General features: G+C 38.7%; 1 protein-coding gene across 1 annotated transcript in view; it reads left to right on the top strand.

Moving 5' to 3' along the window:
- LOC106869212 (guanine nucleotide-binding protein G(s) subunit alpha) overlaps positions 1–14,843 on the top strand; it is an 88,861-nt gene extending 74,018 nt beyond the window's left edge. Inside the window, exons 6-11 of the mRNA XM_089337912.1 lie at positions 6,748–6,802; positions 11,688–11,761; positions 12,030–12,209; positions 12,902–13,032; positions 13,264–13,331; positions 14,281–14,843. Coding sequence (XP_089194038.1) covers positions 6,748–6,802; positions 11,688–11,761; positions 12,030–12,209; positions 12,902–13,032; positions 13,264–13,331; positions 14,281–14,427 — 655 coding nt within the window. The 3' untranslated portion in view covers positions 14,428–14,843. The remainder of the gene's footprint in view (positions 1–6,747; positions 6,803–11,687; positions 11,762–12,029; positions 12,210–12,901; positions 13,033–13,263; positions 13,332–14,280) is intronic.
- Positions 14,844–15,678: the final 835 nt, after the last annotated feature.

Here is a 15,678-nt window from a genome sequence, read left to right as displayed (position 1 = left end):
ATGACATTTTAGCCACAAGCACCCTGTCCATGTATGTATCTAGGACTACATCTAGCTAATTTGTTCTTTTTGTAGATTATGAAAGCTTTCACTGCTATTTCTAGCAATTTGATTAATCACTCAGAAGTTCTCAATGTCCTGTATCCTTCCAGAGGTGAAACATTGTCAGTTTACATTTAACTTTATCCCTGTGACCACCCCATCTTAATGGTGTGTCCGTTGTAAGATGACTATTTCATGGTTTAATGGTGGGAGGACAGGTGGGGGTGTGCACCTAACCATCGCAGTCATCATAGATGGTTCATGTTGATGCAGTTCATGGCTGCATCGAACATCTGTATGTTGGTAAATGCATAAAAAATGTATGGAGGCGGGAATTCCCAAAAAGTCAGCATTCTGTGGGGTGATAGGATTGGCCCCTCTAATTCTAAAACCGTTGCAAAAATTTATTTCTCAACAGTAACTTAGTTATTCCAGCTGTTATCATCATCCCAGTTCATACATATATACATTGGCACCATTGTGTGGTTAGAAGTTTGCTTCCCAGCCAAATGGTTTCAGGTTCAGTCCTACTGTGTGGCACCTTGTGAAAGTGTCTTCTATTATAGCCCTAGGCCAACCAGAGCCTTGTGAATGGATTTGGTACACAGAAACGATAGCACGCCGGGCGAAATACTTAGCAGTATTTCGTCAGCCGTTACGTTCTGAGTTCAAATTCCGCCGAGGTCGACTTTGCCTTTCATCCTTTCGGGGTCGATTAAATAAGTACCAGTTATATACTGAGGTCGATATAATCTACTTAAGCCGTTTGTATGTCCTTGTTTGTCCCCTCTGTGTGTAGCCCCCTGTGGGCAGTAAAGAAATAAGAAACTGAGTGCTATATATCATCATCATCATTTAACGACTGCCTTGCATGCTGGCATGGGTGGGACTATATATGTATGTGTGTGCGTGTTTGTCCCCATCATTGCTTGACAACAGGTTTGGCTTGTTAATAAACATGTGATTGTATATTTTTTCATGTGTGTGTCTATGTACATTCAGATGCGTGTGTGTGTGTGTGTGTGTGCATGTCTTCTCTTTTACTAGTTCTTCAGTCTTTGGACTGAGGCCATGCTGGGGTACCGCCTTGAAGGGTTTAGTTGAACAAATCAATTCCAGTGGAGATTTTGTTTTAAAGTCTGGTTTTAATTCTATTGATCCCTTTTATTGAACCACTAAGTTAGGGGACCAACACTGGTTGCCAAGTGGTGGTGGAGGGGACACACACACACTTATGACAGGCTTCCACACAGTTTCTTTGATCACGTTTACTTAAACATGGTTTTGCATTGAGACTAAACAACTGTTGAGTCTTTAACTTAATGTGTATGTCTCTCTCTTCCTCTCTCTCTCTCTCTCTCTCTCCACACTCACATGAATATATCCATCTATCTATATTTTTTTATTCTATTAAATCTATCTCTGTCTATCTGTCTGTCCATCTGTCTGTCACTCTATCTCTGTCTCTCTGTCTGTCTCTGTCTGACTATCTGTCTCCCTATGTTTGTCTATTTGTCTCTCTCTCTCTCTCTCTCTCTCTCTCTCTCTCTCTCTCTCTATATATATATATATATATATATATATATATATATATATATATATATATATATATATATGTGTGTGTGTGTGTGTGTATATCTGTCTCCCTTTATGTTTCTCTCTTCCTCTCTGTCTGTCTGTCTGTCTCCCTCTGTCTATCTATCTATCCTTCTCCCAGAATAAGAAAATATATCGCAATGCCTCAACGTTTCACTATCACTGCCAGTGTGTCGGTATAAACAACACACGCACACACGCACGCGCGCGCGCGCGCGCGTGTGTGGTATTTCTGTGTTGTGTGGTTCAGTGGCAGAAATGGTGAAAACTAACTGGAATACTGGAATTGTTGGATTGATTAGTAATAGTGGTTCTTTAGACGGTGAGCGAGTGAGTGGAGGCAGCGCTGGTTAGTTCTGCCATGTGTGTGTGTGTGTGTGTGTGTGTGAATGGTATTAGCATTTAAAGCAACATAGGCCAGAGAGAGAGAGAGAGAGACTCTTAAAATATCTGCATGGGAGTGGATGTGAACTCTCTGTTATACATACATACATACACACACCACACATGAGCAGCCATGTTGTAGTAGTAGTAGTAGTAGTAGTAGTAGTAATAGTAGTAGTAGAATTTATATTCTTCAACATTAGCTTGCAGTTTCACAGTTGCTGCTTGTACTACTATTACCACCACTACTACTACTACTACTACTACTACTACTATTACTGCTGCTACTACTACTACTGTTATACAAGCATATTGTCTGTACAGTCCTCTGTGGTATGTCTATATCATTGTGACATTGGAACCTTTTGTGGGGCCGTAGGGGGCGTGGGGTGTGGGCGTTTGTTTGCCATGAAGGGGGATGTAGGAGGGGGAGTATGAGTAGCTGTTGACTAAATTGAAATTCCCAGAATGTCATCGTTTGTCATCGTTTTAATGTGCACTTTTTCTGTGCTTGCATGGGTCAGGCGGAATTTGTTGTGACAGATTTTCCTCTCCGGCCGGATGCCCTTCCTGTTGCCAACCCTCTCCTGTTTCCAAGTCAGGTGAATATTTCTCCTTGGACAGATATGTTTCCATGGAAAATTGGAAATGAAGGACAACCACTTGTTTACAACTGTCATGTGATATCAAAGCAAGGTGACAAGAAAATGCACTCATGAACAGGCAAATGCACACTCACTCTCAAACACACACACACACGCACACGCATGCACATGAGGTGGTGCTGAAAAATTCCTGGTTTTAAGGGTATTACGAAAGGCCTGGTTGGAGGTCCAACTTCCTGAGTATGCATCTTCTGAAGCTTAGAATATCACAACTTATTATACTGTCATTACTCACAATTCTGTATATTGTGGTAGTACAAAGTTATGACAGCATGCTATGATAGCAAACAGTGTGTTATGACAGTGTTATGATAATATTTTATGTGAAAGTGTTATGATAGTGATAACAGTGTTATGACAGGCTGTTTGTTTGGTTTTATGTCCAGTTTTTCATGCTATCATGGATTTGACAAAATAAGATATTGAGGCATCGTTTTATGATCCGATGCCTTCCCTGTCACTAACCTTTTACTTGTTATACTTGTAAGGGATCTTTTATCCAATGCAGCTTTGAAGGCTGTGGAAACAAGTGGTTGATTTGTTAACAGAAGTGACAGCAGTATTAGCAATCATAGGTTGTACTTTTCAAAGACGTGAGTGCAAATGTAAGCATCCATTCATGCAATTTACACATGCACGCCCCCCCCCCCCCAGGTGCTGCACAGTGGGGCTGAAACTGAACTTCTTAGCTACACAGTCATATATGCACCATCTGTCATATTTTAAAATCTGAGGTGCATCCAAGCATGCCCCTTATGATGCACTGTTTTGACAACCTCTGCTCTATGTGATCTAAATGGATTTTCTTGAAAGTTTAAGTTCCTATAATGTCGACATTATATATATATATATATATATACATAATTGTTGCTAATCCTTACAAGTAGTAGTGGTAGAGAAATAAATGGTGAAAATGGACAGGGTATATATGAAGACTTATATTAAAATTAACTCGCCTAACGAGTTTCTTATATAAATGATTTTCAAAAGTGTAAGTTTTGAGGTATATTGAGCTTTGTTGCAAAGTGTATCACTTCTGATTGGTTTCTGTACCTAATTATATAAATATACATAGTTTAATGTGGATAGCATCCCTAAAGTAATTAAAATTGATAATTATTTTCTTCCAAATATGCTAATTTTTTTCCATGTGTACTCAATGTACAAATATTGAATCTCACATTTAGTTATTCACTCATCAATAGTTCAGCAGCCACAGTGAATTCATTCTACAGTGAAGAGGTCAAATATGATTGAAACATGTTCAGGGTTGTCTCCCTTATTTACCCTTATTTTTAGAAAGCATTAGTCATTGAGCAAATGATGTGCTTTCTTCACCATACAATTATTTATAATTAAGATATTTAATACTCATTACTTTAAATATGTTAACTTAAGTATTGTTTCTTATGCAGGCAGCATCTCTAAGTAATTAATGGCAGTGGTTTTTTTTTCAAGTTAGTTCTGGCATTGTTCCAATTCAGTTCTGAGATTTATGAAATTAAATCCTACCGTACATTCACCAGTGTTCACATACTGTTTTGGATAGTTCCATAACCGTTCCTTTCCAAATTATATATATATATATATATATATATAGCATCGGAAATCTATGTAGGTTTAGATAATGGTGGTCGTGGTGGGAGGAGATAGAAGTTTAGAGAATCACAGACTATCAGGGTTAGCTGTTAGAGGAGAGCATGAAATGGGGGTGGGGCACTACTGAGCAATAACTGTTGAGTATCACTTAACTACAAACAGGCAGAAAACTTCAATTTTTTTTTTCCATTTCTCTTCCTTTTCCTTCTCCTTCACCATTGTGGGAAAAGTACCATATCATCATCATCATTTAATATTACTTAGTTTACTTAATTCTTGCAGGTTGAATAGGTCTGTTGCACTGTTACCACTGTTTCAGGCTTTTCAGCCTCTCGTTTTTGTGTCCTAAGACCTGATATACCACCACCATCACCGTTTCTTCATTGGTCTTGTCTCTGCCAGGGGTTGGTACTTTACACCGACAGTACCTGTTAGTTTTTCACATATTCACACTACTGCATTGTGAAGTCTTCTGTGTTGTGTGTGTGTGTGTGTGTGTGTGTGTGTGTGTGTGTATCTCTGTCTGTCTCTCTTTCTCTCTCACACACACATTGACTAATATCTTTAATGCTCCCACCCACTGATCATGCTTGTCTTTAATTCTCTTCAGCCTTTACAGAGCTAACGACCGTGGAGTGTGATGCCCCTTAATACATGTTACATACATCAGATGATATTTTTAATGTCCACATCCTCTCACACAAAGCTTTGATATTGCATAATTAATTCAAAATAACATGAATAAATAAGTATTACATTTGACAGTAATCTGAGTGCTAAAAGGTAGGTTAATAGTTAAGAAACTTTTCTCCTACTATTGAGGCTTTGACCTGGAGAGAATATTAAATCCAGCTCAGCCCAACATTGGATAGAATCCTGCTAAGGACAACTTTGCTTTCATGTTTTGAGGTTAATCAAAAAAGTACCAATGCAGCATGAACTAACTGTTGTGATGAGGCTAAGGCAACATGCCTTGTGGTGTTTGTTACCCTTTAACAGCTGAGTGGACTAGAACAGTGTAAAATGAAGTGCTTTGCTCAAGAACACAATGTGCTGCTTGGTCCAGGAATCGAACCCATGATTTAGCAATTGTGAGTGCAACACCCTGACCACTGGGCCACGTGCCTTCACAAATATAATGCTTATTTACTCATGCTGTTTTTAAATTAATCACACATTATGTTGTAACTTTGAGATATCAATGATTATTTATTTTCCAAAATGACATTGTAGGGTAGGTGTGAGAGACCAGATCTGCCACGTTTGAACATAAAAGCACGTAAGAATATTTGGGCCTGATATAGGTGGGTTTAAATGCTAAAGGGTTACCACACATGTTCACATCAACCATCTTGCGAACCAAATACAAAAATGAAATATTTTAAGATTTTTTTTTTTTAAATCTTAGCAAAAACGAGGCAGTTTTGGATGATGTTTTGTGGTTTGATGTCAAAAGTCAACTCTGCTAAAGTAGTATGTTTAGAAACCATCAAAGATTAAGATTTTTTTTTTTTTTTTTTTTAGACCCACTACAAATTGGAGGCTATAAAAAAGCTTGGCGCTTGCTTACATCTTTCATCTTTTAATTTCATTTACCGTCTTTTTTTCTCTTTTTCAAGTGGCATGGAATTACTAAATAAAACACTTAATTAAATATAAATTATATTCCAATAATTAGATTTTTTTTTTGTGTTATTTGTTTGTGAATAAAGTATTTAAATTTGGATAATTTAGAAGAAAAAAAAGTCTGTGTGAGTAATGACTGTTAGAGTTTGATGTATGAGTGATATTGATTGTGCGAGAGTAACTTACAAGCAATGATACCGGGAGCATTGTTGTTACCAATTACTCTATCATAATATCATTAAGTGATGTTGTTGTTATTTAACCCTCGGTCAGCCATATGTGACCATCTTGTCTTTTTTATTTTCAGACTAAATGTATCTAAGAATACATTGTCTAATATGTCTCACATTTTTGTTGTTACTTAGCCCCAGGTCAGCTCTGACCCAGCATACCTATGATCAATGACATTCTAGCCATGACCATCCTGCTTTTTTTTTCTTTTTTTAAAATTTTCTTCCTGCTCTTATTCATACTTGCTTTTTAAACTCAGAATTGTATGATAAGTTTAGATTTGACTGCTATTTCTAGCAATTTGTGTCACCACTTCCAGTGCCTTCCTTAAGCTGTCAGAATTGTTGGGTCATTGCACAGAGTACCTTGTGGTATTTTCAGGCCTTTGCATTCTGTGGTAAGATTTCGAGATCAGCTTTTCTTTTCATCCTTCAGAAGGTAATGAAATAAAGTCAGTCAAGTATTGGAACCCTTGCATTTGATCTGCTGAGTCAAGGCTGACCTGGGGTTAAACAACAATAATAATAATAATATGTTTTTCTAACATTTTTCTCTGATTTCTGTAATAATAGTAATAATTTTATTTTTATTTATTTCCTTTCAGTTTTTTAGATAGAGTTCATATAGTAAAGTCTGCAGACTATACACCAACAGAACAGGTAAATATCACTTAATTACCCTGTGTGTGTGTGTGTGTGTGTGTGTGTGTGTGTGTGTGTGTGCACATCCAACACAATACATAGGAAAACACAAACATCTCCCAACAAACTGATACAACTGATACAGTACATACATCACACAACAAATGAAACACTAAACTAACACAAGAAGCAACAAAACTGATGTATAATACACATCATCATCATCATCGTTTAACGTCCGTTTTCCATGCTGGCATGGGTTGGACGGTTCGACTGAAGTCTGGGAAGTCAGGAGGCTGCACCAGACCCCAATCTGATCAGGCAGTGTTTCTACAGCTGGATGCCCTTTCTTACGCCAACCACACCAAGAGTGTAGTGGGTGCTTTTTACTTGCCACTGGCACAGAAGCCAGTCAAAGCGGCACTGGCATCAGCCACATTCGGATGGTGCTTTTTACGTGCTACTGGCACTGGGATCACAACTACAGTTTCTATTTGATTTTGATGTACTTGACTAGTACATCTCCCTGCTTTCTGATCTTTCTATAGATTTATGACACTGCTGCTCTCCACTCCTCTTGTCCACACCACTTGTCACCTCCTCCTTCTTGGTCCACTTCTATCACTCATTTCTCCCACCCTACCCTACCATACTGATATTTCCCTTCAATCACACCTCCACCCTCGTTCGTCACTCACTACATTCATCTCTTCCTCCTCTCCATGTTCAACCCTCTGTCACTCCCTCTTTCAGTCTTATGAAATTATCCTCCCACCTCCGCTGTGCGTTTTTCTTTCTTGCACTCACCTTCTTGTACCTGGAGAGTTCGCTCTGGCCTTTCATCACACCTTCTTTATCTTCTTTCCAAGCACTCTCACCACCCTCACATTATGTGAGGGTGGCTATCTCCCCCCCCCCCCTAGGAATACACCTGTGTTTGTCTCTCTATCATACTATAAGCCTTTTAATACCTGGCATTAAGCTGCCTCCCTGTCTCTTCAATACCTTTTTTTTTCCCCAGTCAAAGAGACTTTTTCCGTTTCCCTGCCTTGCAAGTTACTTGGCAGCCTCATGAGTGCTGTGGCTGGTATTAGGAAAGGCATCCAGACATAGAAACCCTTGCCAAAGTTGACATTGGGGCCTGGGGCAGCCCTGCAGCTTGTTTGATCCTGTCAAACCACCCAACAGATGCAACCAGATAGACATTAAATGATGATAATGACTATGTATGTATTTGTATGCACACACACACACACACACACACACACACACACACACAAATATTGCTTAACTAATTAAACAATTTAATTAAGCAGTTTGGGTCAAGATGGAGAAGAATGGCACCATCAAGATGGATTTGGAAGCGCATTGTGACCAGCAGTGTATAACAGCCTCTTATGGTCTGATTGATACTGTGATGTGTGTGTGTGTATAAATCTACATGTATGTATATATATATATATATATATATATATATATATATATATATATATATATATATAGATATATGGGTACATATATACATGTATGTATACATACATGTATTTATAAATATGCATGCACACACACACACATACATATATGTGCATATGTATATATACATATATACTCATATATTTATGAATATATATACATATGCATATACAGGGTGGCAATAAAGTCACTTTACAGTTACTTATAATAAAAAACTGCAAAGTGACTTTATTGCCACCCTGTATATACACACACACACACACACACACACACACACACACACGCACACGCACACACACACACACACGCATATACATATATATACACTCATATGCATATACACATAGTTGGCATGAGAGAGGAGGGGAGGGAGAGTTTCTCAAATGGTTCAATGGTTTGAGAGATCTGTTAGGATTATTATTTATTATCATGAGTGTCTTATAAACATGTTGTTGATGAACCAGTGTCAAAGTAGACTGCACAAAACAACAGTTCAACCAGTTACAAAGAGCAGTCAAATCTCCCTCCCGAATCACACCTTCACTGGCTTAAGAACAAGAAGAAAAAAACAAAAACAAACGGATGCCACACTGAAAAAAGGGAATCCTGAAAACGATGGAAGATATCCATAGGTGGAATGTATAAGGTGTAGCTCAATGAGGCCTGACCTTGGGTTAAACAATAACAACAATAACAGCTTGTTGTGTTGACACCCACTACCATATATGGCATATTTATAAACAGGTGAAATCATCAATAGAATTAGTTCAAGGAGATTTAAATGTAAAAACGTGTGTGTGCACAAATTGTTAGACAGGCCTTATATCATGTATGTATGTGTGTGTGTGGGTGTATACATACATATACATGCATATATGTGCACACACACACACACACATGCATACAGGGTGGGCCAAATGTAAGGCACACAATAAGTTCAATACACTCTGAAATTGTTGAAGACCTACTTCAGTTTTTTTTAAAAATTGAATAAAGAAAATAGAATAAGGATGAATACGCTCATATTTGTACGTGAACAAAATGAATAATCATCATCATCGTTTAACGTCCACCTTCCATGCTAGCATGGGTTGGACGATTTGACTGAGGACTGGCGAACCAGATGGCTGCACCAGGCTCCAATCTGATTTGGCAGAGTTTCTACAGTTGGATGCCCTTCCTAACGCCAACCACTCCATTAAATGTTTTAATGCATGACTTTTGGCCCACTATGCATATCATTTAATGTCAGTCTAATCAGGTGGTGAGCTGGCAAAATCGTTGGCATGCTGGGAAAATTGCTTAGCAGTATTTTGGCCATCTTCACACTGAGTTCTAATTTCACTGAGGTCCACTTTGCCTTTCATTTTTCCGGGGTCAGTAAAATAAGTAGCAGTTCATTACTGAGGTCAATGTAATCGTCTTAACTTACTCCTGGGTAAGAGTATAGAAACTGCACCCCTCTGCCAATCCATGTCAAAGCCAGTGTGACAGAGTAGGCTCATCAAACCGGTATGATCTCAAACTCAAATTCACGTGCCATTAAAGAAAAGTCAGAACAACACACACACACACACACACACACACTAGTGTGGGCATGGATGTGTGGTTAAGAAGTTCACTTCTCAACCATATGGTCTCTGGTTCAGTCCCACCGCATGCCATGTTGGACAAGTGTTTTTATTGAGAACAACAATTTTTGTTTAGATTAACTATGAATATAAAATTATATCTTTATATTTTCATAAAAATATATCCACCATCTTTTCTCCTTGGGGTAGCCATATGTCTCTCCTCTGCAGCAAGACTCCTGTTCCTGTCGCTCTTTATACTATATCCTCACTCTGTAAAGGGGTGTTGTTTTGCAAGTTGTTTGGTAACCCTACTGATACTGATGCTACAAAAAAAAAAAAAAATGCACCCAGTGCACTCTGTAAAGTGGTAAACATTAGAAAGGGCATTCTGTCATAGAAACCTTGCCAATGTAGACAGTGCAGACCAATGCAAGCTTCAGGCTAGCCAGATCTTGGTGTACTATCCAACCCATGTGAGCATGAAACATGAACTGATTAGATTTTGGGATCAATCCGGTACCAGACAAGGATTCTGGATTATTTTTTCCTGTGTTTTTTTTTAGAGTGGTCGGGGTTCATTTTAAGTATTCTCATTTGTGAGAGCAGTCGAGTTTATTTCAGATATTCTCATTTTAAAAAAGTGAAGGTGAATGGTGGGGGGTGGGGGGATGGTTGTTAATCCTTGAATATTAAAAGATATATTGCAAGCATCAGGCGTTTGCCTTCTTCAGTCTCACTGGCTTTGCTCACGCTCCTTCTTCATCAACCTCTTAGAACCCCTCCCCCACCCCCCACACACGAGACTCACATAATCGCACACATGCATCAAGTGGAAGTCGGCACGTGATCCACTCCTTCTTCCCCTCCGATTAAAACATTCAGAGTTCGTTGGCCTTCTTATCAAGGGAGATAACTTTGCTTTGTACAATTTCCTGTATGCCGGTGAGGTTTCAGTTTCGTTGCAGTCCCATGTCTCTCCCTCAAATCACAGAAATTTAACACACAGCAGGCCTGTCCTGTAGTCCTGGGTACACTTATGTCTGAATAAGATGGGATAGTTGTGACTGGAATGCCTTCTCCAGTATCGGAGTTGATCTGGAGTGAAATAACAACATAAATATACACCCTGCTCTTCCTCATTGAAGCCTTACTCAATGAAAGAGTAGTCACTCACTTATTAGAAATAGAAGTCAAATCTTTTTTAAATTTTAGCACCGTTTCTTGAAAATGGAAGGACACATTAGATTACATAAAACGGACGTTAAACGATGATGGTGAATTCTCATAAAACCTGATGAAATAAAAACAGTGATCAAAGCTAGCATGCTCTGATAAATACACTCACTCAAACACGGCTCTAATAATATTATTATTATATAAGGTGGGGAGCTGGCAGAATCGTTAGCACGCTGGACGAAATGCTTAGCGGTATTTCGCCCGTCGCTACATTCTGAGTTCAAATTCCGCCGAGGTCGACTTTGCTGTTCATCTTTTCAGGGTTGATAAAATAAGTACCAGTTGAACACTGGGGTCGATGTAATCGACTCGTCCCTACCTCCCTTGCTCTTCGTGCTGTTAAGTCTGACCTGTTGCCATGCAAGGTAAATATTTGTGGACCCCAGTTGAGAACTGCTGAACTAAACCCTTCAATGCAATGTCACAGTCTCATGCATGAAACAAGCAAAAGAACATAAAACTCTCTCAAAGAACTTTGCCATTTTCGTAGTTTCTTGTATAAATGTCTTCTTATCTTGTAATATTCACTCGTCTTCCTTTTATATAAAGATATCCAATTTGTCTGTTCCTTATGTATAAATATGTCTGAATCATCTTTTATTTTTTCCCATTATTTGCAGGATATATTAAGGTGTCGTGTGTTAACATCTGGAATCTTTGAAACCAGATTTATTGTTGATAAAGTAAATTTCCAGTAAGTGCTTCATTTTATTTATTTATTGCTTGTTTATTTTTTTTTTTTTTATATATATATTTTCACATGAATATTTTTCGAGCAGTGTCCGTCATTTCCAAGCATTGGACATTAAATGATGATAATCATCTCTCTCTATCTCTCCCTCTCTCTCTCTCTCACACACACACACACACATACACATGCTCAGATGTTGCACATTTGCACAAACATATATACATGCACATACTTCTATTCTATTCTATTCCGTTATGTTTTCTCTTTGCAGTATGTTTGATGTAGGAGGCCAAAGAGATGAAAGAAGAAAGTGGATCCAATGTTTTAATGATGTAACAGCCATAATATTTGTCACTGCATGTAGCAGTTATAATCTTGTACTACGAGAAGATAACACTCAAAATAGACTTAAAGAATCTTTAGAATTGTTTCAAAGTATTTGGAATAACAGGTGAGGACAACCTGTCATTTACTACTCTTTATATTTTCCTCCCCCCTTCTCCTTCTTGCTTGTTTTCCCCCCCTTTCCCTTTCTTGCTTCCTTCTATTTCTATATGCCCGGGGGGGCACATATGGTGTAGTGGTTAACAGCACGGGCTACTAACCCCAAGATTCCGAGTTCGATTCCAGGCAGTAACATGAATAATAATAATAACATCAAAAAATACCTTAGGAATGAGAACCCAGGTTCGAAATTTCCCCAGGACGCCTGAAGAAGGCCGAAGAGTATATCAGCCAAAAGGTTGTGTTAGCAACAAACAAGATGAGAACAAATATCCGTCAAATGTAAATAATGTACATAATTCCTTATCTCTCAATTATATAACTGTATAAATCATGATTTCAACTAGATAGAACTACTTACACTGGTTTTGTGCAAAAGAAAATGCAGGAGGATCAGTTAATTATGATTTCATTCAATGTATTCCCCTCTCAGATTCACACACTTATCGCAGTGGTCCTTCAGTTTTTCTAAGCCCTTTTAAAGAACTCGGAAGGTTGGGCCTCCAACCATGCTGTTCGCGATACCCTTAAAGCCAGAAACTTTTCAGCACCCCCTTGAATGTTTGTGCTTGCGTATATGCATACTTCTGTTTTGATGCTATTGTATATTGATATGTGTCATTGTTTTTCCCTCCTCAGATGGTTGAGAAGTATCTCAGTAATTCTATTCTTGAATAAACAAGATTTATTGGCCGAGAAAGTGAAAGCTGGAAAGTCAAAAATCGAAACATATTTTGCTGATTTTGAACGTTACGCAACACCTGTAGACGGTAAGGAATCTCTCTCTTCTCTTCTTGGAACCGTGTCATTACAAAATGAATGTTTTAATCTCCTGGCTGCGCTTGAGCACATCATAGCATGGAAAAGTAGACATTAAAATGATGATACACACATATTTGCTCTCTTTCTGTCTCTCCCTCTCTCTCAAGTATTTTGTCCAATGAAGTGAAATGATAATTTTAGTCCAATGGTTATTTTATTTTTCTTCTTCTTCTTTCTAGCCCACACTGAACCTGGTGATGACCCAGAAGTTGTCCGAGCAAAATACTTCATTCGTGATGAATTTTTAGTAAGTACATCCCAATATCCTTTTATTTGATTTCGTTCACAATATTTTCGAGTTCCTCCTTAAATTTTCCAGAGCAAATTCATTTGTAAGGGAGACAAATTCAATTGCAAGAGAGACAATTCTTTATACTTCATAAATTTTATGTCTGCATTAACGTTTTACTTATATAAACATACGATGACTTCCCCAAGATTTTTTAAGCATTGAATAGCTATGAGGGTTCACCCAAGGAAAATGGAAATCAGAGGAGGTCTATGAGCAAAAAATGGTTGGGAACCATTTCTCTAGAAGATTTAGTCAGGATCACCAAGCTCTGTCAAGAGAGTTACTACAATGCACCCATAAGGGGCAGGGTCCATTGTTGTGTAATCAGCTAATTAAAGACTTGTTATGTCTCTCTAGAATTGGTTCATCATCATCATTTAACATCCATTATCCATGCTGGCATGGGTTGGACAGTGTGACCTGAGCTGGTGGGGGTGGAGAGGAGCTGCACCTGACTCCAGTGTGATTTGACGTGGTTTCGATGGCTGAATGTCCTTCCACTTTATGCCAATCACTTTACAGTGTGTCCTGGCTCCTTTTATCTGGCGTCGCATGGGCACTTTTACATGACACCAGTCAGACACTTTTACATGACACCAATCAGACACTTTTACATGGGCTTGTACTACTTGAAGGATCAGTGAGAAAATGCACCCAGTGCACTCTGTAGAGTGGCTGGTGATAAGAAAGGCATCCAGCTGTAGAAATTAAATGCTATGCACAAAGCACCAGTCTTTGGAAGCAGTGACTCCCAATAAGATATTACTTGGACACTTCGTCTGACCAACCCATGTTGGTTTGGAAAGTGGATGTAAAATGATGATGGGTTTTTTTTTTGTTCTTTGTTTTTAAAAAAATAAAGAATTTCCCCCCTGTTTCATCTTTCTTTTCTTTCTACTTCCAGCGAATTAGTACAGCAACCAGAGATGGACGTCACTATTGCTATCCCCATTTTACGTGCGCCGTCGACACAGAAAATATCCGCAGGGTATTCAACGATTGTCGCGACATCATTCAGAGGATGCATTTGCGTCAATATGAACTTCTCTGATGTGTGATGATGTCGAAGACAATGATGATGATGATGAAGATGATGACGACGATGATGATGACGACGATGACAGTGGTTATGGTGGCGGTAGCGACGATGACAATGAAGATGGAGATGAGGATGATGACAATGAGGAGAACGATGATGACAATGAGGAGAACGATGATGACAATGATAACAATTATGACGACAATGATGATGATGATGATGATGATGATGATGATGATGATGATGATGATGATGATGACGATGATGATGATGATAATGATGACGATGATGATGATGATACAAACGTCGTCGTCCCATCATGCTCTCTGTTAGACTTGATGTGCGGCAACTTTTTATCTTTTAACAAACAAAACAAAATGGAAAAAAAAACAAAAACAAAACGAAAAGCGAAGGAAAAAAAAATGAAATGCGCCATACACACACACATGCACACACGCATGCACACACACACACACACACACACAGACAATGTACACATACACACAAAGATGAAAAGAAAAGAAAGGAATTTTATTTATTTTTTTTTTCCGTCAACCTGACAGGTCATATTGGCCTCGTTATTGGTACTCAGTAATTATATTTAATAGGATTGACAATGACCAGGAGAGGCAGATATGGCATCCCAATGGTGATGGTGATCATGATGATGATGATGATTATGATGATGATGATCATGATGATGATCACAGCAACGGTGATGTGATTTGAGGCAATGCAGTGTGAGACGGCGGTGGTGGCAGTGGCAGTGGTGGTGGTGGCGGTGGTGGTCGAGGAGGTGATGACTATGGTGGTGGTGGTGGTGGCCATGGTTGTGGTGGTCGTGTTGGTGGTGGTGGTGGTGCTGCTTTTGGTAATTGGTGTTTGTTGAGGAAAATAGATGGTAGCACTGGCTGGCAGAGAATAAACAGGGGCCAGAAGTATTTGGGACGGTAGGGGGTGATGATAGGGGTGGTGAAGGAGGGGGGATCGTTTCTCAGTAATTTCATTCTGTGAGCCTTTTCAATTTTCTAAACCGGTTGAATTTTTTTATATTATTTCTTTTTTTTTTGTCTGTGGTAGTCCTAATAGTAGTAGTGATAATAATAGTAGTAGTAGTAGTAGAATAGTGAATAAGTTATGCTGCCCCCCCCCCGCAAAGACTTATACACACACTGCTGCTATTGATTATATATATATATATATATATATATATATACATACACATATATATCTACAACTGAGCACAGGCTTGGCTGAGTGGTT

The sequence above is a fragment of the Octopus bimaculoides genome, chromosome 20 (genome assembly GCF_046866305.1).
Source record: "Octopus bimaculoides isolate indiv1 chromosome 20, ASM4686630v1, whole genome shotgun sequence".
NCBI classification, from domain to species: domain Eukaryota; kingdom Metazoa; phylum Mollusca; class Cephalopoda; order Octopoda; family Octopodidae; genus Octopus; species Octopus bimaculoides.
This window is presented reverse-complemented; position numbering and strand designations above follow the sequence as displayed.